The sequence below is a fragment of the Thamnophis sirtalis genome, unplaced genomic scaffold (assembly GCF_051295495.1).
Source record: "Thamnophis sirtalis isolate CommonGarterSnake01/CBP01778 unplaced genomic scaffold, rThaSir2_p1.2 scaffold_3, whole genome shotgun sequence".
Lineage (NCBI taxonomy): Eukaryota > Metazoa > Chordata > Lepidosauria > Squamata > Natricidae > Thamnophis > Thamnophis sirtalis.
In genome coordinates this window covers 81,517,730-81,541,321 of record NW_028261383.1, presented here as the reverse complement: position 1 = coordinate 81,541,321, position 23,592 = coordinate 81,517,730, and the positions used below count along the sequence as shown (strand labels likewise).

Below are 23,592 nucleotides of genomic sequence, written 5' to 3'. Positions count from 1 at the left end.
TGAATTGATGGAGCTTCTTTCTGTCTGTCATTGACCAAAACATTGTGCAGCTTTCTTTTTAGTGTCTTAGTAGAAGATTCAGTCCTATTTTTAAAAGTCCAAAGGGAGAAAAAACATTTTCCAGTGACAAATTAACAGGTAACGAAGTGTAATATATCCAACACCTTGATACTGCTAGTGTTTATAAAAGAAAACATTACTACCCTTCCCTGTCAGGAAAGGAAAAGCATTTTCATGATTACATCTGTGATCTCGCTCTACAGCCTTGTGCCATTCTCTAGCTCCCATATTCCACCACTGTAACTGCATTGGAACTCCAGTATCCTAATACTATCTACTGTATGTAGTTCTATGCATTGTTGTATTAAATTACTTTGGCCAACTCTGATTAAGCTATCTCAATAGAGACCCCTATTTGAAAGAAGGGTTGTTTCTGTTGCTACATTGACAGCCGCTGATTGGCAGAAACTGATGGTCATCCCTAGAACCACTCTGAGATGACTTGCAGGTAAGAAAGTTTCCTCATATGGCCCCTACGGATAGCTCTCATTTAACAACAGTAACCGATACCATCATTTCTATCTCTAAGCACTGCAGTTGTAAAGTGTGGGGTTATGTAACCATGTCACTTTATGACAGAAATTCCTACATTTTCAGTTGCCATCATTAAACAAGAATATCACACCATCACTATTTGCAACCTATACATTTCCCTATTGACTTTGGTTATAGGAAACTGACAAAAGGAGGTCACAAATGGCAATCGTGACCTAAGTATCAAGAGAGGTAAGTATCATGCCTTCAGCTCCATCATAAGTAGGGTCACTGAACAAGTGGTTAAGTAAGGACCACCTGTATATAACATAGTAAAACCAGGACATGGGTTCTTCTCCTAACTTTATGAAGTTCTGGACATACTGTAATTGCAGATAAATTCTCATCCCCAAGTGCTGCTCCAAATAATCTGAAACTCAGCAGAAATAGAAAGCTGACCATATCCCTCACACAAGACCACACTGCGTTTTATTTACATGTAGATAACTTAATTGGAATCCATTTAAATAAGCTTAAGAATCAGGCAACATCTTCAAAATAGCAGAAACAACCCTAGTCAGCATAAGGTCTCTTGTGCATAGTGATGAAAAATAATTCTTGACACAGTTCAATAATTTAGTCAATATCTGTGGGGAAGGGAGCACAAGGCAATCAAATCTTCCACTCAACAAGGCAGCACATTTTGCAGCATATTCATATCCTTGATCTCTTCTGTTTCCTTGGATAGCGGCCAACAAATGATGTTCTACATATCCAAAGGGCAAGGCATTCCAACTAGCAAGTAGAAGATGTGACCCACCATAAAAAGCATGAATTGCAATCTCTGGTGGAAAATGTTACTTTTGGCAAAATAAAGAATTCAGTGATGACAACAGCTGTAAAAATAGGTGGTAGTGTTCTTTTGATTCAGATCAACTCCTTTGTCCTCTGAAAGTAAACACATATAGGTTATACAAGTTGTACAGATTTCAAACAAATCATAGTTAAGGCTCCATTAAAATTTCTGTGGAAAAATTTGGCAGTCACAATTCACTTAAATGTGGGTAATGCATAAAAGCCAATACCTTTCCTCTGTTCTCGTCATTCCCAATCCTCCCTGTTACTGATAAGACAGGAGTGTGAAAAGATGCTTATTGATTCTGCTGCCTTCCATGCTTCTCAGGACACAGTCACAACTATTCTCCTAAATTCAGTTAAAGGTCTCCAGGTCTCAGTTTCACAGGGAATAATATGCTGGATATATGTTTTAATTCAGGAATACAACAAACGATTTAGAAGTGGATATAGATGCTTAGAACACGCCTGGTTCAGCAACTCACCTGTTAAGTCAAAATCAGTAAAATGCGCATAATCTTCAGCCACTTTCTGGAATAGCTCATCTTAAAAAATAGAGATAATAAAATCACACAGAGCAATGAAACACTCAAAATACAGCAAATAATGAAAATCCCTTTGTTAAACTGCTGAGTACTTTTGTAGTTTTTGTGTTTTTCCCTTCCCCTCCTTCGGGTTTGTGCGCCGCCCTGAGTCCCGCAGGGAATAGGGCGGCATATAAATAAAATGAAACTCAAACTCAAACTGAGGCAGCCAAAAATGTAACCCTTTTAATCTATTTGTATACTTGCAGTGGGATAGTTAATTTAACTAAGTATAACTTTTTTTAACAGATCTGCTAGAATTATATTGTAGTTCTAATTGAAGTGGAGGTAAAAATAGTTGAAGAAAAGATAAAATAACTCCATTCACATTATCCTCTCTCCAACACTAGGAGAGAAAAATAGGGGAATGAACATATGATTAAACATTCTGCCTATTCTGGAATTCGGTTGTTCCAAGAATGCCAGGCATGTTTAGCATAATGTATGTACTGCACACAAACAAGATACATACCTACATTCTGTCCAGTCTTGCTTGAGGTTTCAAACAGCTCAGCTTTGATCTCTGGAATGATGTGTCAGAAGGCAAGGATAAATGTTTTGTTTTGTACTAGTAACCGATAATATATCAACTATTACAACTCTCAGCCTCTGGGCTAGATCTAGAGCAGGAGCAATCTATACAAAATCACAGCCATTTGGAATCAGATCATTTCCCCTCTCTCCCCCCCCAACCCCTTCAACAAACATGAATATTCCAGCCAATGACATTGCTCCAAAAAGGTGGATGCAAATTATTTTCCCTGAAGGGCAACACCTAAGTCACATAATTGCAATAAACTGCTGTTTTAGAAGACGACAGTAGAACTGTTTGCCCTCCTTTCAAAACTGAGCAATTGTCAGCAGTGTCCCTTTCATGAGGAATTATAACCAATAAACAAACATGGTTTGCCTTTCCAAAGACATGGTCAATGGAACATTTGGACTGCCTATGAATGACTGACAGGGACAAGAAGGACCCTGATATACAACAGAATAAAATAAAAACACACCATCTGCATAGTCCTGTACATCATGGAAGTCAATTTCTCGTCTTCTCTTATCCTCTTCCAGCAAGTCACTTTTGGTGCCACACAAATAGATCCTGCAGTTCTACAAAGAAAGAAAACAAAGCTAGTACTTTCAACATATGAGGAGTCCACTGACACTTTGCTCCTCACAGGAATCGTTATAGAACAGGGGTGTCAAACTCAAGGCCCGTGGGCCGAATTCAGCCCACAGGGGGTGTAGATCTGGCCTGCGGGGCTAGCCTGGAAATAATAAAGGCCTGTGGTGCCTCCGCTACTGAAAATGGGGTGCAGGGGGGACCATGTGCCCCCCCAGCCCCCGGTTATGGGCCTGGACAGCCTCCTGCAACACTCTGAGAGCCAAAATGCGCCCCCAAATTTGGCCTGTTTTGGCTGCCAGAGTGCTGCAGGAGACCGTCCTTGATTATATAGCCCCGATTAGAACATATGTGTGTTGTGAATTTTAAACTATTTTTTTACTTATTTTGCTTTTCTTTTTTTCTTCTTTCGCTGTAAGCCGCCCGGAGTCCTCCGGGATTGGGCGGCCTATAAATTTAATTAATGAATGAAATGAATGAATTCGTAAGCTTATAAAAGGGAAGAAAGGTAAAATATTTTACCTTTCATGCTTGCAGGATTCTGCTACTATAGCCTATGTCAACGATGGCGAACCTTTTTTGGCTCGCGTGCCATAAGTGGGGGGAGTGCAGGAGGGTCATGCGTGGGCATGCCGCACCCATAATGCAATGTGTGACCCCCCCAGTGCGCATGCGTGCATGAGAGGCACTCCGCCCCCCATTTTTTGCAGGGTTTTTTTGCCCTCCCCAGGCTCCAGAGACTTTATAGGAGGCTGGGGAGGACAAACACAGCCTCCCCTGCCCCCACCCCGGAGGCCCTCTGGAGGTTCAGGGACCTTCAGGAGGCTTCCCTGAAGCCTCCGAAGGGCAAAAAACGCCCCTATGAGCAAAACGGAAGTCACTTCCAGTTTGCTCATAGGGTCGGTTTAAGACCTCAGGAGGCTTCAGGGAAGCCTCCTGAATCCTCCGGAAGGCTTAAACCAACCCTATGAGCAAACCGGAAGTCCATTCCCGAACTTCCTGTTTGCCCATAGGGCCTGTTTTTTGCGCTCTGGAGACTTCAGGGAAGCTCCTGAAGCCTCCGGAGAGCCTCTCGGGGGGGGGGGGGGGAGAAGGCTCTTTTCGCCCTCCCCAGACTCCTATAAAGCCTCTGGAGCCTGGGGAGGGTGAAAAATGGCTTTAAAAAAGGCTGAACTCAGCTGACAGGGCAACGCCTCGTGTGCCCTGACAAATGGCTCCGTGTGCCACCTGTGGCACACGTGCCATAGGTTCGCCATCCCAGGCCTATGTCAATAATTTATAGTTCTAGTCTTCCTATGGATCTGGTCTCTCTCTCATAGGGCGTTCAAGTATATATTAAAAAAGCAAAATCACAGAAGTGTACATCTATCTATTTCTATAAGTGTATAAAACCATGTGTGCGGAGGTGTGGTCCCGTGCCATGCTCACCATGGCCACGCCCACTCTAGCCACACCCTATACTCCCTCCCCCCACCCTCCGAGGTCAAACATGCAGCCCTCAATGAAATCGAGTTTGACCACCACCACCCGTGCTATACAGAGTTCATACTTATACTGTGAAATCTAGTTAAGTCTTCATTCTGTTTAGTATTTCGCCAAGAAAGATCTCAGAAGGTCCCCTAAAGCAGTTTTGAACTTAATAAACACCGGGGGATTAATTTGATAATGACCAAGTCAAGCTTCCCAAAATATACTTCCAGTGTCTCAATTCCCTACATTAGTGCCTACCATAAGCATCTCCTATGGGGGTGAGGGAATTTATTCTCTGTAAAAACTAGTAGCAGTATTTAAACAACAGAAAAACAATAAACAGATCATCTGAACCATCCAAACAACTATAACCCATATATTATAAAAAGAGACCACTGATAGGACCCCATAAACATCATCCCAGAGTTTTCCTTGATGTTGTCCTGGAAAAGCCAACTATCCCATTTTCTCTGCCTACAAATAGAGATCAACGTACTTCCTCAAAGTTCTGTAGTTCATTCACCCAGAATTTTGCTCTCTGGAAACTGCTTCTGTCAGTGAGATCTGTGGAAAGAGGAAGTGTCAGGACTAGATCCCATCCCTGGAATTAAATAAAGCAGTTCCATTCATCCCTGCATAAGTGAACTATGTCAAGAAACTAGAAGGAGTAATTCAGTTGAGAAAGTAGAAGTATCTTCCTCAAGGGCTCTTAATAAAGCCACTATAGTCATTTGGGCTACTTTATGTGCATGTTAAGCAAGGTTATCGGATACCTGTCATTTTTATTGGCTCAATTTCCCAAAGAGACCCGGTTCATTAAATCACAACAAAATCTGAGTACCAAAGTACAATTCCAATTCTGTATACAGTAGCGCTTAAAAATGTGTGGTTCTTTTTGAATTTTCAGTATTTCTGCAAAAATATGTGGCATGTTTTCCACACAAGTTATTACTAGATAGACAAACCCAATTAAATAAATTAGAAAAGTCTATTTATATTTATTCATTTTATTTACTTATTTGAGGAAAACTGAGGTAAAGGAACATATTTGTATACGACAAAAAATAAGCCAACCTTTATTTTCGGTAACTAGTGAACTCCCTTTGAGCAGCAGTAACTGCAACTAAACATTTCCAATAACTATTGATCGGTCCTGCACATCAGCTAGAGGAATTTTAGGTCATTCCTCCTTACAGAACAGCTTTCAGAAATCTTCAGAAATATCCCTTTGTCAAATTGTGACAGACTTCCACAACATTCATGTTTTGTGAAGATCAGACTTGAGAGTGAATATCCAGAATTCTGTTGTTTATATAAGGTAGGATCTTCCACATTCACATCTAATTATCAGCCCATTGATTGAACCAGCTGACAATTTCCCTGAACTGCTAATCCTAAAGGTTCACATAATTTTACAGTACAGAAATGTGTTGCTTTAGATAATTTTCTTTAATAAACCAATGAGCTAGAACAGATAGTCCTCACTTCACAACTGTAATTGGGACAAGCAGCTGTGGTGCTAAGCAATGCAGCCAAGTGAAACATCATGTGGCTAAACTCAAGACTCATGACTGCTGCAGTCATTAAGCAAATCATCCACAGTCACTGACGTCATTTGACCACAACTTGTAGCTCAGCTTTCCCATTGAGTTGTTGGAAGCCAACAATGAAGCTCGTAAATAGGGATCATGTGACCATGGGATTGTTCTGACCCAGGTTGCCTAGGCAGAGGCAGGCTTCCCTAGAGTCCTTTATTGCTCTGCTAATTCCACAACAAATGGCCCTGCACGCCGGTAAAGTTCCACCCCAAACTTCCCCGAAAGCAGCGACCCACAGTTCCATAAACAAAGCCAATAACCATGAGCCGGATCGCAGAAGCAGAGAGGAAGTCCAAAAATAAAGTGCAAGTTTATAAAGCAAGATCCATAAGTTGTACACAAGATTCCAGATCCCTAAGGCAAGGCCAGAGTCCGCACGCAAGAGTCGAATTCCACAGCAGAAACACAATACAAGCCAGAGTTTTCCCAAGGCCAGGGAAATGCATGCCAAAGCAAAGCAGGGAGACCTTCGTCCAAGCAGCCTCTCAGACCTCCTTTCAGCTTGCCTCCACTCTACTCTCTATGCCATTGGATCGAATGGGGAAGGCTGCTGTTCCTCAACAGAGGGGATATGCTGCCTCTCAATCGTACCACCACCCGTCTGCAGGTCATCCCCCCATGTGTCAGTGAGGGGAGGCAGCTCCCCATCTGGTTGACCACCTCCCCCAATGCCTGAAGAGCCTAGGACATCATCATCCTCAGCTCCTGACCTCTCCAAACATTCCAGGGGAGCCTGTGGTGGTCTGCTGGCAGCGTGTGGAGCTGGCAGCAGAGTCGGACAGTGAGGAGTTTGGGTAGGAACATGGGCCAGTTCTGGAGTCTGGGGAAGACTTGGACAAGGGCTCTGCATCGAAGGAAGAGAGGTGGCCAGGGCCATCTGGTAGTTAAGTGCTAACTCCGGAGCCTGGCATCAACGAGGCAGAAGAACAGGGGGAGCCTGTTCCTAGTGCACGCATCTGCAGAGCTGCCAAGAACAGTTAAGACAAAAGGGGGGACTTGGGAATAAGGCTTGGAGATGATTGGCCCCTCCAATAAGACATAAAAGAGGAGCAAAGGGACTTGAGCCTTTGCAGGTAGCAATTTTGTTCATTCTGCTCTGTTTAAACTCTGAAGCTCTGTTTGACTGTGCTCTGTTTGGCCTTGCAAAACTAATTGGCAATTAGGTCTCTGGCAGTGTTTCAAGGAATATAAAGGTGGTGTTTATCAGCCTTATCCTGAAAGACTGTGGCAGATTTCTGTCGGACTCTTCAAGACTGGTTGTGAATCGTTACGGACTGTGAATGAACATAATTCACATCTAAATAAAAAGAGGGGTTTTGGGACTAAATGTGTGATTTTTACTGTCTCAGAAAGCCTAGATCAGACCAGAGCCATGCCATCCCTGTCAGATGATCCTAGTTCTAATTCCTCTTCCTCCTCCAAACTGGGATCCAAAGGGGACATGACAGGGACAATATGATGGTCATAAATACCCTCCAGTTGTGAAGTTTCCAAATCTTAATCACATAACTGTGAGGCTACTTCAAAGACACTGCAATGGCCTTGTTTGAAGACCAGTCGTAAATTTACTTTTTCAATACCATAAGCAATGCAGTCATCAACTGAAGAGGACCTGTACAACTTATTTAATGGAGCTCTCTTTATCTAGTTTTAGGACTTTTGTGGACAATAGAGAATATTTTAGGTCTTACTTATGCAGAAATATTGAAAATTTAAAAAGTTTCACAAATGTTTAAGCACTACTGTATATGAAATTATTTGATTATAAAGTGAGATTTTTCCCCACTGATAATATTTCCTGACCAGGACGAGTCTCATAATGCTGTATTAGATTTAAGTATATAACATTTGCTGTCAAGCAGCTCAACTATGATTGCTGGGTGATCCAACAGAAGAATAGTTTGTATAGCACTGCCCTCAAACCCAGCTGTATCATAGATGTAGTTCTTCCTTCCATTCTGCCCTTTGTAGCAACAGATTTTAGCTAGAGCCGATTACAAGATATTTCAGGGTGAAATGACTTTCTTCAAGTGGCAACATGGGATGGGAGAGCTAGATGAAAGTAGCAGTTGATGTCTGAACACTACAAAAAATATTGCCTTTTCCAACTGGCATCTTCTAATTGCAGTTTCCCCGATGTTCCAAGCTAAGACGGTCAGCTTGGCTCTAGAAATCTGCCAACATGCAAATACATGCATGTTTACCAAATGAATGCTTACCATAACATACAAATGAATGCTTACCATAACATACAATGGCAGCTTTCGCTCCACGATAGTATATTCGGCTCATAGCTTCATACCTCTCTGAGCCGGCTGTATCCTAGAGAAAGGTAATGGAGAAGAGTCAGATTTCCACTTAGTGGGAAAGTATGGTTCTACTTTACATAGTACTATGCATAATGCAATGCAAACATTGATTAAACATACCTGCTGTCAGTACTGCGAAATAAAATAAAAAAACTTTCTCACATATCTATTATTTCAACCGTGACTTACCCAGATACCCAAGGTTACTGTGCGGCCTCCCACTGCCATTACTTTAGCCACGAATGCAGCACCTATTGTCTAAAATAAGAAAGATAGATGTGAACACAGATATAGTATCCCCGTCAGTTTTGGAAAGCAAACATATAGTCAATTTACAACCAGAATTACAGCTATGTTGCTGCAATCCTAACTTAAGGCATCATGTGAATGGATCCATTTTTAAAAATATTTTTATAGTGGTTGCTAAGCAAATTTATTTCATCCAAAGGACTCCCCCCCCCCCTGCCCCCCAAACCAGAAGTAAATACCATAAGCAGCAAAAATGTAATTGCAGTCACTTGACTGTGGGAAGTTGCAAAGACCCTATTGCCAAGTGCCCAAAATGCGATCATATTGGTGGGGTGGGGTGGGGAGAAGCTACCTCCATATCTTTGAAAACATGTCATAAGCAACTCTGGAGAAGTCCGTCTTAATTTCAAACCAGTCATTAAACAACTGATCATAAATGAAATACTTTTTTTAGAGGCAAATGTATCATATCCAAGCAACAGTGGCATAAATAATTTGTAAACAGGAAAAACAACTGTTTTAACATTTTCTTAGTGTGCATTACTGAGTGAAACACCTGCTGGCAGATAAGACACTATATATTGAGGATCAGTAACTTCTCAGAAAACATTTGCAAAGCTCTCTTAAACGGAAAGTAGACTTCTCTGCCCCAGTTAAAATGGCTCCTTTTTGAAATAGTTTCACTTCAGTTTATCAGCCACTCCCCATTTCACAATAAGTAATGTAAAAACCTTCTCAAATTCAAATCCTGATGACTAGAGCCACAGGGCTGTCATTTATCTATTTATTCACTCTCAGCTTCTGAAATCCAATAGAACTATAACAGCAGTTCTATAATAGTAACAGAAGAATATTTAAAAAGATCATCGGGAACAATAACATCCAGGCCCAACCCGGAGTGGGGCTTTCCTCTTGTACCAGATCTCCTTTTTCAGGATTTTCTTCAATAGCTATGTTTTATAGCACTCCTTAACACTCAGCAAGATAGGGGATAGTCTGAACTTAAGAAATAAACTATTTCAATTCTGCACCAGGGAAACACAACTCTGTAAATAAACAAGGAGCTCTTGGCAGCATTTAGCAAAATGGTTTCCTCCGGGATGTTTGGGGACTATCCAATCTAGCCAATGGCCCTGGGATTTCCCAGGCAATTTCTTATCTGACTGTCAATCAAGACCAACTGTGCTTAGCTGAAAAGATCAGCTAATATTGATTAAAGTTGCTTATAACATTAAAATAAAATCAAGCCTGAGAATCCTAACTTAGTGAAATGTGGGGGAAGAAATGGATGGACTTGTGAAGGATTCAGTACAAATGAGTGGACAATCTTTCAGCACAAAAAAGACAAAACTCACATTTTGATAAGGTCCTACTAGGAAGCGGTTGTGAACATATCGCTCCACCAAGCTGGTCTTGCCTACATACTCTTTGCCCAGCATCACAACTTTGGCATCCACACGCTGCCCGCTCATTCTCCTGCCCTCGCAGCCGAGTGTTGCCCTCCAGAGGGATCCTAAGCTCCCCCAACTCAGTCAGGTGGAGCAGCCAAAGAGGTGCAGCTCAATTAGGCAAGTTCACCTGAAGGAAGGAAGGAAGAGGAAGTGCAGTGATTCATCACAACAGAGAAGATATCTGACCAAACGCTAAGGCATCCTTCTCTTCTGTTCTCTTTCTGTATTTGGCAACCAAGAGTGATGGCACCTTGGATTAAGAACCATGGCATCCATTTTCTTATGCTAAATACTCCTACCTGTGAGAAGACAAAGTCACCAGACTAGAAGCACAAGCTTTTTTACTCTTCCAGTTCAGAGACTTCGCCTAATATCAGTAGGTAACATCAGAATCAGAATAGAGCTGGAAAGTACCCTTAGAGGTCATCTAGTCCAACCCCCTGCTCAAGCAGGAGACCCTACCGTTCCAGACAAGTGGCTGCCCAGTCTCTTCTTAAAGGCCTCCAGTGATGAAACACCCACAACGTCTGAAGGGAAGCTGTTCCGCTGGTAGGCAGCTCGAGAGGCAGGAATCGACCTCGGGGAAATCCCCGGCGCAGAAAGGAAGACCTGACTTGGACTGGAGGAACGGTTGCCCGGTGCATTTAGCATGACATCGGAGCACGCCGGGTACGGACCGCTTGGTCCCAAGGACCAAGCACGGGCAGCAGCGCCGAACGAGGCCCGGCAGATACTGTGGGAGACGCTACAACGATACTCACCCCGGCCTCATGTCGCTGGAACCGGCCAGCCACCGCTACTGGAGACGAGGCGAAGAGAAGCAGCGGCCTCCTTCCGGGCCGCCTGGGCCGAGCAGTTTCCCAGGACATCCCCGGGGAAAGGGGCGGGGCTTCCATTCGGGAGCGGAAGCGCGCTGGAGGGCGGGGGCGGGGCCTGGGCTGAAAGCAGGGAAGGGAGGAGGCAGCGGCGGAAGAAGCGCTGCCGTCGCCCCGCGGAAGTCGTTACTCCTCTCCTGTTTCTGCATGGCGGCTGCGGTGTCCCTGCAGCTGCTGCTCCCGCCGCCATCTTTACCACTGGCCGCTCTGCGTGGACGGGACGGCGGGAGAGCGTGAGCCCGGGTCGGAGCAAGCCGGGCCGGGTGACGCCTCCCGCGCTCTCCGCCGGCTCCTTCTTCCGCCTCCTTCTCCTCTCCCGTCGGATCGGTGACCGCGGAGCCGATGGGGAAGTACTTCCTGACCCTGAGCGTCCTGAAAGGGCCTTGGGACCAAGTCTTCACCGCCTTTTGGCAGCGCTACCCGAACCCTTACAGGTCAGGGGGAGCGAGCAGGGACGGGGCGCTTCTCCGTCCTGTCGGGCGGGCGGGACTGGCGCTAAGCTGCCCTCGTCTCCTGGCCGAGGGGCTCAGAGAGGCATGGGGGGGTGGGCGGGCGGAGAGGGACCGTAGTTACACGGAGCGGGTTCTTCTTTCGGGGCAAGACGCCAAAGGGCTGCTGTTTGCGAACCTCCTCTCATTCGTCCTGCTCGCTACTACGGGTGTGGCTCCGGCTGCTGTGTCGATCGGGGGAAGCTCTGCGCCGACCCGGGATTCCGCCCCAGAGGTAAACCTGGGAAGCCCACGGACAGCCGATGAAGCCAAAGGGGAGAAAACGGAGGGATTGTGAATCTCAACCTTTTTTTTCCTTCCCTCCTAATGGCGAAAGCCGCTGTGTGACCCTTTAGTGCAGTGTTTCTCAACCTTGGCGACTTTTAAGTCCTATGGACTTCAACTTCCAGAATCCCCCAGCTGGCTGGGGAATTCTGGGAGTTGAAGTCCACAGGACTTAAAGTCACCAAGGAATTCTGGGAGTTGAAGTCCACAGGACTTAAAGTCACCAAGGTTGAGAAACACTGCACTAAAGGGAGGAAGGGAGCCAGTGGAGCTGAGCTGGTTGGTTTGAGCGTCACCTTACAATGGGTTAAAGGAAGCTTTTACTACTGTGAGTGGAAGCTGAAATAATAGGAAGTTGGGGTAGTATTTTAGAAATTCAAAGATTCCTGTGGAAAAAGAATGATCAATAATGGTTTGACTCAGTTTAACTGGTGCTAGAAGAAACTGTTGTCAAAATGAGCCCCTTAGGGAAAGACCCCAATAGTGTAGATTAAAATAATACTCCTGAGGTAAGTTTAGTTAGCAACTGCTTATCTTCTCAAGCCTCTTTTATCCTGATCTCATTAATTTATAAGGTTAATCTTGGTCATTGTGTACTGTCCTATTTAACTTACTTTCCCTACTTTAACACCTATATTTGGCTGAAATAATTAAAAGGTGGTCAACCTAATTAAACATAAGACCACTTCTCTTGCCCATTGGACTCTGAAATAAAATAAATGCATGCTAGTAGAACTGTGAAAAATACAGCATCGTTCAGTTAATCCTCCAGGGAAAGATTGAAGGCAAGCGGGGTCCAGGCAGAAGAAGAATATCATGGCTTCAAAAGCGAAGGGGCTGGTTTGGACAAAACTCAGCAGCACTTTTTCATGCAGCTGTTGACGAAAATAGGATTGCCAACATGATTGCCAACGTCCGATGATGGATATGGCACAAGAAGAGGAAATACAACTGTAATTCTGTCAAAAGTAAACCTGAAAGCAATGCTTCTCCATTTCTCCTTCCCAATCAGGATAGGTGTGGTTTTGACAAAAGATTCTAGATATGAAAATAGGGTAGCTAAGACAGAAATAGTATTATTTGACTCCACTGAATTGTGTGACTAGATAAGTAGGGAGTGTTATGCTGCTATTTAATTATAGTTGCACAACATAGGGTAATATCTTAAAATTCTCTTGTCTTTTTTACCCAGCAAGCATGTCCTAACAGAAGATATCTTGCACCGAGAGGTGACTGATGACCAGAAACTGCTTTCCAGGAGGCTCCTAACCAAAACCAACCGGATGCCACGCTGGGCAGAGCATTTCTTTCCACCTAATGTTGGCCGCCATGTCTATATCCTAGAAGATTCCATTGTGGACCTACAGAATCGAACCATGACCACATTCACCTGGAACATTAATCATGCACGTCTGATGGTAACAGTAAAATGTTTTACATTTACTTGCCGCCACTCCGGCAACATAAAATGACTCAGAAGGTTTGAGGAAGTGATTCTTACTTTGGAATGCTGTCTCCCTTGCAGGTAGTGGAGGAGCGATGTGTTTACAGAGAGAACCCAGAAAACAGTAGCTGGACAGAAGTCAAGCGGGAAGCTTGGGTCTCCTCCCGTCTCTTTGGCGTTTCCCGTGCTATCCAGGTAAGGGAGCTACAGGTGTATGCATGACAAAGAAGAGACTGCCTGTAATAAACAATCTGGGACTACTGGTATCTAGCTAAAAAACCAGGCTGATTGCTCAATATTTCAGCTCTCCTAATAAATAGAGAAGAGGCTATTTTTATCTCTTTGCTCAACTGGCTGTTCTCTTGTTTTAGGAATTTGGCTTGGCTAGATTCAAGAGCAATGTGACCAATACTACTAAAGGTTTTGAGTATGTGCTGAGCAAAATGCAAGGTGGGTACATCTGTAATAGCAACTAAAAACGCATACATAAAATGTAGATTAAGAACATTCTTTTTGGACTTGTTCTAAGTACCACAGGTATTCCTCAACTTAAAATCACAATTGAGCCCAGTTTCTGCTGCTAAGTGAGACAGTTATATCCCATTTTACAACCTACTTTGCCACAGCTAAGTGAATCTGTTTATTAAGTTATTAAAACAGTTGTTAAGTGAATCTGGTTTCCCCACTGTCAGAACGTCGCAAAAATGATCATATGAACCCAGGATATAGCAACTGTCATAAATATAAGCCACTTGCCAAGTATTTGATTGTGATCATGGGGATGCTGCAAGATCATAAAGTGTAAAAAACTGTCGTAAGTCACTTTTTTCAGTGCCATTGTAACTTTGGTCGCCAAACAAATGATTATAAGTTGAGAACTACCTGTATTAAAAATTAAAATCACTCTTCATAGGTAATGACTTAAAATTTTATACAATATTTTCCAAAATCGGAACAAACTAGAGTTTTACAGAAAAACTAGGTACAGTGGATATATTTACTTACTCCTGGACTTTTGGCTTATTGATTTTACAGGTGAAGCACCATCTAAAACACTAGTGGAAACCGCCAAGGAGACTGCCTTGGCGGTTACTGAGAAGGCAAAGGACTTTGCTGGCAAGGCAGCTACTACAAAAAAGCAACAGTATGTGTGAGAAAACAGTTTTTCCACTGAAGGAACTAAATGCCACTGGCAGAGTGATACAATAATACTGGAAGGTTCATTTTAACTTAAGCTTCCCTTCCTTTGGAAGTTGACCAGAATGTCTGTAGATTTTATGTTTTTTTAATTAAGACTGTACAAATCTGACAATCATCTTCTTTCTTAAAGGTGTAATTATCATTAAAAGAATAGACTTCAATTTATTTCAGGATCTGTTTTTCATCAATCATTTAATTATCTTCCTATTTACACTTGCCTCTTATGCAACTCAAAAGTAAGCCTTTGTATATGAGACTTCAGAGAGTTTGTAGCTATTGGTGAATAAATGTTACAAATTACTGAGGTTAGGTTAAGGTAAAGGTTCCCCGCACATGCATGCTAGTTGTTTCCAGCTCTAGGGATGATGCTCATCTCCGTTTCTAAGCCCAAGAGCCAGCACTGTCCGAAGACTTCTCCGTGGTCATGTGGCGGGCATGACTCAACGCCGAAGGCACACAGTGCTGTTACCTTCTCACAAAAGCGGTCCCTATTTTTCTACCTGCATTTTTACATGCTTTCGAACTGCTATGTTGACAGAAGCTGGGACAAGTAACAGGAGCTCACCCAGTTATGCAGCACTAGGGATTCAAACCGCTAAACTGCTGACCTTCTGATCTACAAGCTCAGCGTTTAAGCCACTGAGCCACTGCATCCTTTTAGGAGGTTAGGTTAGGTTACAATTAAAAATAGTTATCAAAATCCCACTGAGTACATCTTAAGGTGGTTCACTTTCAGTCAAAAAAGGTCAGAAAAACCTAGATTTTGCAATGGCAAAAGGTCTCTTGAAGCAAAATTTTACTATTAGTCCATTCAACAACAGCATATTTCATATTTAAAAAAAACCTGAGCACAGCATTTACCTGTTATGATATGGATTTTTAAAATCCTCCCTGTAGATAAGAGCTAAGTTTATATTTTGTTTAAAATACCTAGGGTTCCTCACCAGCCCAAGTCTCTGCAGAATGGACTTGCCTGTTCCACAAACCTTAACTAGGATGACATGTAAGATGCATATGTTATGTATAGTCAGCTTCTAACAATTGTCCTAGTTGGTTTTGTGAAGAAGGTGGAGATGCAAGACTTGATTTGATGAGGTGGTGCATAGTCTTTTTTGTTAAGAAAGGAGGGGTTCTTCTTTACTTACAGAAAACAGTCTTATAACCATGTATCAGTTACCCTGCCACGAAGTAATTTCTGAAAAGCTTGAAGCCTGTCTAGATGAATGCTGTCCTCCTAACTGAACTTCTGTCCATAACCAGAGGTTGCTGATATTGGAATAGCTGTGCTCCTGCTGAGTACTGAAAGCAGTCACGACATCTCCAATGCTAGCAGATGCCAGGCCTTCTACGTCCACTTCATTTTCTGCAACAGAAAAAAAAAAACCCCACCTTAGCATTATGCTTTATTCAAATGGAATGCAGTATCTCTTATACAAGCTTCATTTTCAACATAGGCATAGCTAGCTTTCCTAGGGACCACTTATTTCCTTTGCCTGTGCCTGTCCAGTTCAATCCAGCAGGATTTATTCTGGGTCCTGTCGATTAAAGTCATTTTATAGGACACAGAAAGCCTACATACTGTTACAATTCTTGCCCTCTGGAATGATCTCCCCTGCTCTGAGATTTTATAAGCCTCCCATCTTCGCCTCCCTTCTTTTGTTTCAGTAAGTTATTTTTTAGTTTTAGGCTGCCCAGGATTGCTTGGGAGCCATGTGACCTATAAAATGAAAACAAACATAGATCTGGCTCAGTTATTCTCCAAATTTACCATGCCTTTTTATCATTTAACACTATAGCCAGTGACTTTCTGCTTATCAGACTCTGCATTTTTTTTGCTGCATAACTTGTCAGTATCATGAAAATGTAGCACTAGAATCATTACTGGGCATTGCCCACCTGAGTCAGAATGCTCAGAGGAGAACCGAGAAGAATCCAGGCTATCTGCTTCTGCCCGTTCCATATTCAGATGGGCTTGCAATTCTTCTAAGCGCTGGTGCAAATTCTGCTGCTCACAATGTAGCCTCTCTTTCACTTGTTGAGCTTTCTGTTCCTGGTATTCTAGCTTCTGGGAGTGAAAGAAGGATGGAAAATAATATTTGGAATTGCAATTGAAATGCTTCCATATCTCGTAGGAACATCACATTGGCTACTATTGGGAACAAAAAATAGCACAACCACTTTCTCAAATTCAGCTGGAAGCATTTGCTAGGTAGTTCACCCTAAACAAAAAACTGAAGGAATTATAAAAAGTTATTCTTGGCTGGATTTAAGATTTCTCCCTTTGTTTTTATTGGTTCTTAAACTTACTTGAAGGCTGGCAGTAGTTTTTTCTTTTTTAATACAAAATTTATTAAAAGTTTAAAAGAAAACACAAAAAACAAATACAGAATAAAGGAAACAAAACGGGTGCAGAAAAAAAGCTGCTGGTTTTCTTTGTAGCAGATATGTAATGTTACGTAAGTCTTATTCTATGATTACAAAAAAAAGCTCACTTTTTTCTACTCAATTTTTTTTCAAATCCTCAAACCTAGGTATGTGATAGGTATAATTTTTTTTCCATTTGATGGAAAAGTCTACAAGGCATTTCCAGTAATCAAGGAAGTCAATTTAGCCATCTCTGCAAGTTCCATCATCTTCACCAACCATTCCTCTATTGTGGGGAGTATCAATTTTTTCCTCTTGAATTTTTTTGAATACGCTGCAAATGTCGTACATAAAAGCACAAGTTCTATGTTTTTTTTCTAGCTATCCATTAATCCCAAATGAGAAAGTTCTGGTTTCAATTGTACATTTGTCTTTAAAATCTTCTGAATTAATGTATTTATTTGTACCCAATTTTTTTTTGGGGGGGGGGGGGGCTTTTACACCATATATGATAAAACGTCCCTTCATATTGTTCACATTTCCAACAGAGATTCGAAATTCCTTTATGCATGCTAGACAGTTTCTCTGATGACAAATTGGTTTTTCCTTCTTTATTTATTTCCATTTATTGACTTGATCATGCTTAAACCTCTTTTTTTAAAACTATTTTTCAGTTTTAAAGGCCATGGGTCATTTCTAATAAAATATTAAAACTAGAAACCTCAATACCATTTGCAAATTACTAACAACTAAAGCAGTCAAGAAAGGCAGTCTCTAGTTATTCCCAATATTATTACAGCTTCCTGGTAAAAGGTAAAAGTGAGGTACATTACTTACTTTAATATGCAATCTGGCACAATGCAGGAGACTAAGTATTGTGTAACGAGAATGTTCTGTATTTGTGGGGATCTGCTGCTTCAACTGTTCTAAACACTGCCGTAGCTGGGCCCTTCTGCTGGGAAGAAACAGACTGTGGACAATCACATTTTAGGTAAAGCCTTAATTGAATTCTAGACTCAGAAAACGGGTGTCCAACCCGTGGCGTCACGTTGCCATCATGTGACGTTTCACCTCTTTGCGGAGCTAGGGTGGACGTCGCCTGCGCATGATGCATCTGGCCCATGGGCCGCCAATTTGACACCCCTGCTCCAGAACAAGGCAGAACCACATTTTCCAAAGAGTAAATAATTAATATATGGCTGAACTCAATAATTCCTTAATTCAGAGATTTCTGTATTGAGTCACCACTTTCTGGGTGAAATCAATTCAGAGGAGATAGGATTTTTAAAACTAATTGGACCTGAGAATGGTGTCATTGTCAAGACTGATTCTCAGGGATGTAGAAAACTAAACCAATGAGCTTAGCCATCTGCTGCTCACGATAAATTCATTGGGTGGATAGGTTATCTACATTAATGTATGATTTTATAGCACTACAGTAATGAAAATCTAAGAATTGTTGTTTTACTGGGCACAATACTGTATAACACGGATTTCTAATCTTTTATGCTCCCTTGCTGATAAGAATGTAACAAACTCCAGTCATTGAGATGTTATGAAAGGGTTAATGGTCTTGGACTACATTTCAACTTGAAAGTACTTACATAGAAAATACTATCTACCATCTGCTGCATTCCCAGTTCAGTTTCATTGACCTGAAATGAGAACAGCCAGTAATAACAGGCTAATGGAGAACCAGCTATCTGCACTTGAGGAAGCCTGAAATGGGTGCTTAAAATATTTAGGAAAAATAAATCAACGGGAAAAGAATTACGAGGAGCATGAATTCATTGCCTTGAATTGATAAAATATTCTTACCAGGGCAATATAAAGACCAAGAAGTTGCATTTTCCCAAAACTAAGTTTGGCCAGTGCTAAGCTCATTCACTTCTTGTTGGTGCTCAGTTTGTTATGCAAATTCACCCTGTTTAATTCATGATATGATACAGGTGAAACTCAAACAATTAGAATATCGTGCAAAGTTCATTTATTTCAGTAATGCAACTTAAAAGGTGAAACTAATATATGAGAGACGCATTACATGCAAAGCAAGATAGTTCAAGTCGTGATTTGTCATAATTGTAATGATTATGGCTTACAGCTCATGGAAACCCGAAATCCACCATCTCAGAAAATTAGAATATTACATGCAATCAATAAAACAAGGATTGTACATAGAACAATATCGGGCCTCTGAAAAGTATAAGCATGCATATGTACTCATTACTTGGTTTGGGCCCCTTTTGCAGCAATTACTGCCTCAATGTGGCGTGGCATGGAAGCTATCAGCCTGTGGCACTGCTGAGGTGTTATGGAAGACCAGGATGCTTCAATAGCAGCCTTCAGCTCTTCTGCATTGTTCAGTCTCATGTCTCTCATCGTTCTCTTGGCAATGACCCATAGATTCTCTATGGGGTTCAGGTCAGGCGAGTTTGTTGGCCAATCAAGCACCGTAATCCCACGGTCATTGAACCATGTTTTGGTGCTTTTGGCAGTGTGAGCAGGTGCCAGGTCCTGCTGGAAAATGAAGTCAGCATCCCCATAAAGCTGGTCTGCGGAAGGAAGCATGAAGTGCTCCAAAATCTCCTGGTAGACGGCTGGACTTAATGAAGCACAGTGGACCAACACCAGCAGATGACATGGCTCCCCAAATCAACACAGACTGTGGAAACTTCACACGACTTCAAGCATCTTGCAGTGTGTGCCTCTCCATTCTTCCTCCATACTCTGGGTCCTTAGTTTCCAAATGAGATGCAAAAGTTGCTCTCATCAGAAAAGAGGACTTTGGACCACTGAGCAACGGACCAGGTCCATTTTTCTTTAGCCCAGGTAAGACGCTTCTGACGTTTGTTCTTCAGGAGTGGCTTGACAAGAGGAATACGACATTTGAAGCCCATGTCCAGGATCCGTCTGTGTGTGGTGGCTCTTGATGCACTGACTCCAGCCTCAGTCCACTCCTTGTGAAAGTCCCCAACACTTTTGAATGGCCTTTTCCTACAATCCTCTCCAGGCTGCGGTCATCACTGCTGCTTGTGCACCTTTTTCTTCCACACTTTCCCCTTCCACATAACTTTTTATTAATGTGCTTTGATACAGCACTTTGGGAACATCCAACTTCTTTTGCAATTACCTTTTGAGGCCTTCCCTCCTTATGGAGGGTGTCAATGATGGTTTTCTGCACAACTGTCAGGTCAGCAGTCTTTCTCATGATTATGATTCCTATTGAACCAGACTGAGAGACCATTTAAAGACTCAGGAACCCTTTGCAGGTGTTATGGCTTAATTAGCTGATTAGAGTGGGACACTTTGAGCCTAGAATATTGTACCTTTTCACAATATTCTAATTTTCTGAGATTGTGGATTTGGGGTTTTCATGAGCTATAAGCCATAATCATCACAATTATGACAAATCACAGCTTGAACTATCTTGCTTTGCATGTAATGAGTCTATCTCATATATTAGCTTCCTTTTAAGTTGCATTACTGAAATAAATGAACTTTTACATGATATTCTAATTTTTCGAGTTTCATCTGTATATTGTGTAAGCTAGAAAATGGTTAACTTGGTAAACAGCTTAAATGTACATGTGAATAGTATGAAATATTGAGAAACATATAAATGGAAGAAAGGACTTAGAAAGGTCATTTCCTGGTTTAGAAAAAGGAAAACATATTTTTAAATGGTGACCCTGGAGCAGAAACTAATCCTCAAAATTAATGGAGGAATTGGTGCTTCCTAGTTATTAACAGAGCTAGGACCAGGCAGAAATGAGTCCATCCTTCTTCCCTAGCCAATAAAATGTGGGAGAGGAGCCTAAAAAAAACCCAATTAGAACAATATTCTTCTTTAAGTGTACCTGTGTTTCTCCAGCTCATTGTGTACAGACCTGAGAAGAAACAGAAACACAAAACAAAAATGATGAACTATATTTAAAATTCCAACAATTGATAGTTATTTTTTATCAACATCATTCAGTGAAGCAAACTAAGCACACATTCAGTCAAACCGAAATCTCTTATGTTCAATTTCAACCTTCCTCATTTGTGCAAAGAAGTAAATCTTTTCCATTCAAAAGAAAACCAAAAATTTGCTGGATTTGCATGAAGACAGAATCTCATGCCTTTGCAATAGTGGCAAAATCAATTTAAAAATATGAATACTAGTAACAAATATTAAGAAGTAATGTTTTCATTCATTGCACAATCTTAAAAGAGATAAACAAATATGAAGTATACTTCATCTTTCAATGTTTTGTTATTAGATAATGAAATTTATAAGACTCAAAGTCAAGTCAAAAGATTTAAACCCAAGTCTGTATACGCTTCAGCACCAAGTGGAAAAGTATTATGAAGCATCATTCTGAAACACTAAAGGAATAACTAGTCAATCTAACTACTAGTTAAAAAAAATACTTCCAACAGCCATCCTTTCAGTTAAATCCTGCTTAAATTTCACACACCTCAGCTTCCTTTTGATTGTATCTTTGTCTTTCAATTGAAAAGGAATTATGAAGCACCTAGGTAATTCAGAAACTTTAAAGGAATTTATCTTGTTTTCTTAAACTAGTCAATCTAATTGCTACTAAAAAAACCACTTCCTGATATTCCAATCCTTGCAGTTAAATCCTGCTTAAATTTCATACCCAGCCTCCACTTCCTTTTGAGTATATCTTGTTCTTTCAATCAGAAAGGCCTGTTTACTACACGCCTGTGTGAATAGTACCTTTCTTCTATACGAGTGCTCTTCCAAGTACTTTTTCTCCTTATAGTGAGAGAAATTTTACACCCCTCAGATAGGGTTCGCAACTTGGGAGTCCTCCTGGACCCACAGCTGACTCTTGATCATCATTTGTCGGCTGTGACCAGGGGGGCGTTTGCCCAGGTTCGCCTGGTGCACCAGTTGCGACCCTACCTGAACCGGGAGGCCCTCACAACAGTCACTCGAGCCCTTGTGATCTCTAGGCTGGAATACTGCAATGTGCTCTACATGGGGCTGCCCTTGAAGAGCATCCGGCGACTTCAGCTAGTCCAGAATGCGGCCGCGCGAGTGATTGTGGGCGCACCGCGGTTCGCCCACATAACACCTATCCTCCGCGAGCTGCGCTGGCTACCTGTTGATCTCCGGGTGCGCTTCAAGGTGCTACTTACCATCCATAAATCTCTCCATGGTAGTGGATCTGAGTACTTGAGAGACCGCCTCCTGCCGATTACCTCCCTTCGACCGATTAGATCGCACAGATTAGGCCTCCTCCGAGTTCCATCCGCCAGTCAGTGCTGACTGGCGACTACGCGGAGGAGAGCCTTCTCAGTAGCAGCGCCGACCCTTTGGAACGATCTCCCCGTGGAGATTCGCACCCTCACCACCGTTCAACTTTCTGCACAGCCCTTAAGAACTGGCTATCCCGTCAGGCCTGGGGATAAGATTCTAATCCGCCCCACCCAAATGCTGAATGAAAGTTGTGTTTTATTGTTTTATTTTTTATTTACGCACTGTCTTATGTTTTATCTTGCACCCCCCTTCCCATGAACTGTAAGCCGCCCTGAGTCCCCTCAGGGAAAAGGGCGGCCTATAAATAACAAATAAATTCTAAATTCTAAATTCTAAAAATGAAACTAAAAGTAGACATAAAAACATAAAAACTTGGTCTAGGATTAGTGGCTCTCAAATTCTGGTCCCAGGACGACCTTTACATTATTAAAAATGACAGAGGACCCCAAAGAGCTTTGGTTTCCATGGGTAAGGTAATGTAATATTTATTAGAAATGAAAACTGAGAAATATTAAAGCATTTGACTTCACAGATCTTTCCCCCCCCCTCCAAAAAAAAGGTCTCCAGACCACACTTTTAAGAACCTCTGGCCTGAAGGAAATGCAACCTTTTTCCAAGACTTGGTTTTCTACATCAGGATAGCGTTCCTCCTTGTCTTAAGTTTTCAGGAAAAAAAAGGAATAAAATCAAACAGCCCGAGGTCTAACCGAAGAAGCCTTACCGGAGGTTTCTCAGGGCCTTTCGCGTTTTCGGCTTCCTCTGCGATTGTAACGCATCTGGTCCGCAGTAAGGCGAGAGAGAAGCATAGCCGTGTTCGGCTTCTGGCGCGTGTGAATATATAGATATAAAGACGTATAAGTATGTTTTAGAGGTTCCAACCTGCCCTCGCTTTCCCACTCGCTCCCTTCCTCCCGAGGAGACCCAGTTCAGCCGCCCTCCGGTTAAGAGCCATATACGCGTCGCCCCTTTTTACCGCCCTTCGAGAATAATACCTCTCTCTCTGCGCTCCAAATAGTCGGCCGCTTGAAGCAACACCTGAATGTTGCTACTCGTGAGCTCCATGACAACAGCGGACCCGCGCAAGTAAGGACTCTGCAGCCCTGGTCACGCAACCGCCCCCACCGCCTTCAGCAACCAACCCCGCCCCTTCGAACGCTCCAGGGTTCTGGTTCCACCCCTTCTCATCCACAGTAGCAGTTCTTCCTTCGTGGATCTCCTTCGGGCAGCGCCAACCAAGAAGGATGAAGCCAAGCGGACTTTTTTTTTTTTTTTGCTTTCGTCTTTCGAACCGCTCAGCCACCCCCACTCCCCACCTCTCCTCGATTTTTAGGTTCGGGGCGTCCTCGCTGCCTTGTTTTGAATCTTAACCTGTGCAGGGCGGGGCTAGAGAAAACAGCGCTGTCATTGGTTGGAGGACGTGACCAGACGTTTATCCGTCACCGCCTCCTTGAAACAAATTCGGGCGGGTAACGATGAAGTCTTATATTTGAACGG

The 23,592-nt window shown here is 42.4% G+C and overlaps 3 protein-coding genes across 5 annotated transcripts; 1 reads left to right on the top strand and 2 right to left on the bottom strand.

Annotated features, from left to right (window-relative positions):
- Positions 1-1,001: 1,001 nt before the first annotated feature.
- Positions 1,002-10,212, bottom strand: RAB24 (RAB24, member RAS oncogene family). Its single transcript, XM_014056172.2, has 8 exons — positions 10,078-10,212; positions 8,663-8,731; positions 8,408-8,486; positions 5,063-5,130; positions 2,984-3,083; positions 2,446-2,496; positions 1,875-1,934; positions 1,002-1,482 (listed from the first exon to the last, which is right to left on the bottom strand). Exons 1-8 carry the CDS (start codon positions 10,192-10,194, stop codon positions 1,415-1,417), a joined length of 612 nt encoding a protein of 203 aa, XP_013911647.1. The 5' UTR covers positions 10,195-10,212; the 3' UTR covers positions 1,002-1,414.
- On the bottom strand, positions 10,160-23,418 carry MXD3 (MAX dimerization protein 3). Of its 2 annotated transcripts, XM_087709338.1 has the most exons (7): positions 23,091-23,418; positions 22,820-22,919; positions 20,687-20,716; positions 17,667-17,781; positions 16,362-16,530; positions 15,643-15,828; positions 10,160-10,300 (listed from the first exon to the last, which is right to left on the bottom strand). In XM_087709338.1, exons 1-7 carry the CDS (start codon positions 23,158-23,160, stop codon positions 10,287-10,289), a joined length of 684 nt encoding a protein of 227 aa, XP_087565464.1. In that variant the 5' UTR covers positions 23,161-23,418; the 3' UTR covers positions 10,160-10,286. The 2 variants fall into 2 exon arrangements, with proteins under 2 accessions (XP_087565464.1, XP_087565465.1); XM_087709339.1 differs by lacking the exon at positions 10,160-10,300 and having other exon boundaries at positions 14,180-15,828; positions 17,667-17,784.
- PRELID1 (PRELI domain containing 1) lies at positions 11,146-14,630 on the top strand. Of its 2 annotated transcripts, none has more exons than XM_014056170.2 (5): positions 11,146-11,482; positions 13,014-13,239; positions 13,347-13,460; positions 13,637-13,715; positions 14,301-14,630. In XM_014056170.2, the coding sequence occupies exons 1-5, from the start codon at positions 11,391-11,393 to the stop codon at positions 14,417-14,419; spliced, it is 630 nt and encodes a 209-aa protein (XP_013911645.1). In that variant the 5' UTR covers positions 11,146-11,390; the 3' UTR covers positions 14,420-14,630. The 2 variants fall into 2 exon arrangements, with proteins under 2 accessions (XP_013911645.1, XP_087565466.1); XM_087709340.1 differs by lacking the exon at positions 11,146-11,482 and adding an exon at positions 11,638-11,771.
- Positions 23,419-23,592: the final 174 nt, after the last annotated feature.

Coding starts and splice junctions, on each gene's coding strand:
- RAB24 (XM_014056172.2), bottom strand. CDS start 10,194: ATGAGCGGGCAGCGTGTGGATGCCAAAGTTGTGATGCTGGGCAAAGAG. Junction 5,131..8,407: donor AGCTGCCATTGTATGTTATG/GTAAGCATTCAT, acceptor CTCTTTCCACAG/ATCTCACTGACAGAAGCAGT. Junction 1,483..1,874: donor TACTGATTTTGACTTAACAG/GTGAGTTGCTGA, acceptor GTTTACTTTCAG/AGGACAAAGGAGTTGATCTG.
- MXD3 (XM_087709338.1), bottom strand. CDS start 23,160: ATGGAGCTCACGAGTAGCAACATTCAGGTGTTGCTTCAAGCGGCCGAC. Junction 22,920..23,090: donor TTTGGAGCGCAGAGAGAGAG/GTATTATTCTCG, acceptor CACACGCGCCAG/AAGCCGAACACGGCTATGCT. Junction 15,829..16,361: donor CTCTGAGCATTCTGACTCAG/GTGGGCAATGCC, acceptor TTTCTGTTGCAG/AAAATGAAGTGGACGTAGAA.
- PRELID1 (XM_014056170.2), top strand. CDS start 11,391: ATGGGGAAGTACTTCCTGACCCTGAGCGTCCTGAAAGGGCCTTGGGAC. Junction 13,240..13,346: donor TTAATCATGCACGTCTGATG/GTAACAGTAAAA, acceptor TCTCCCTTGCAG/GTAGTGGAGGAGCGATGTGT. Junction 13,716..14,300: donor TGTGCTGAGCAAAATGCAAG/GTGGGTACATCT, acceptor TTGATTTTACAG/GTGAAGCACCATCTAAAACA.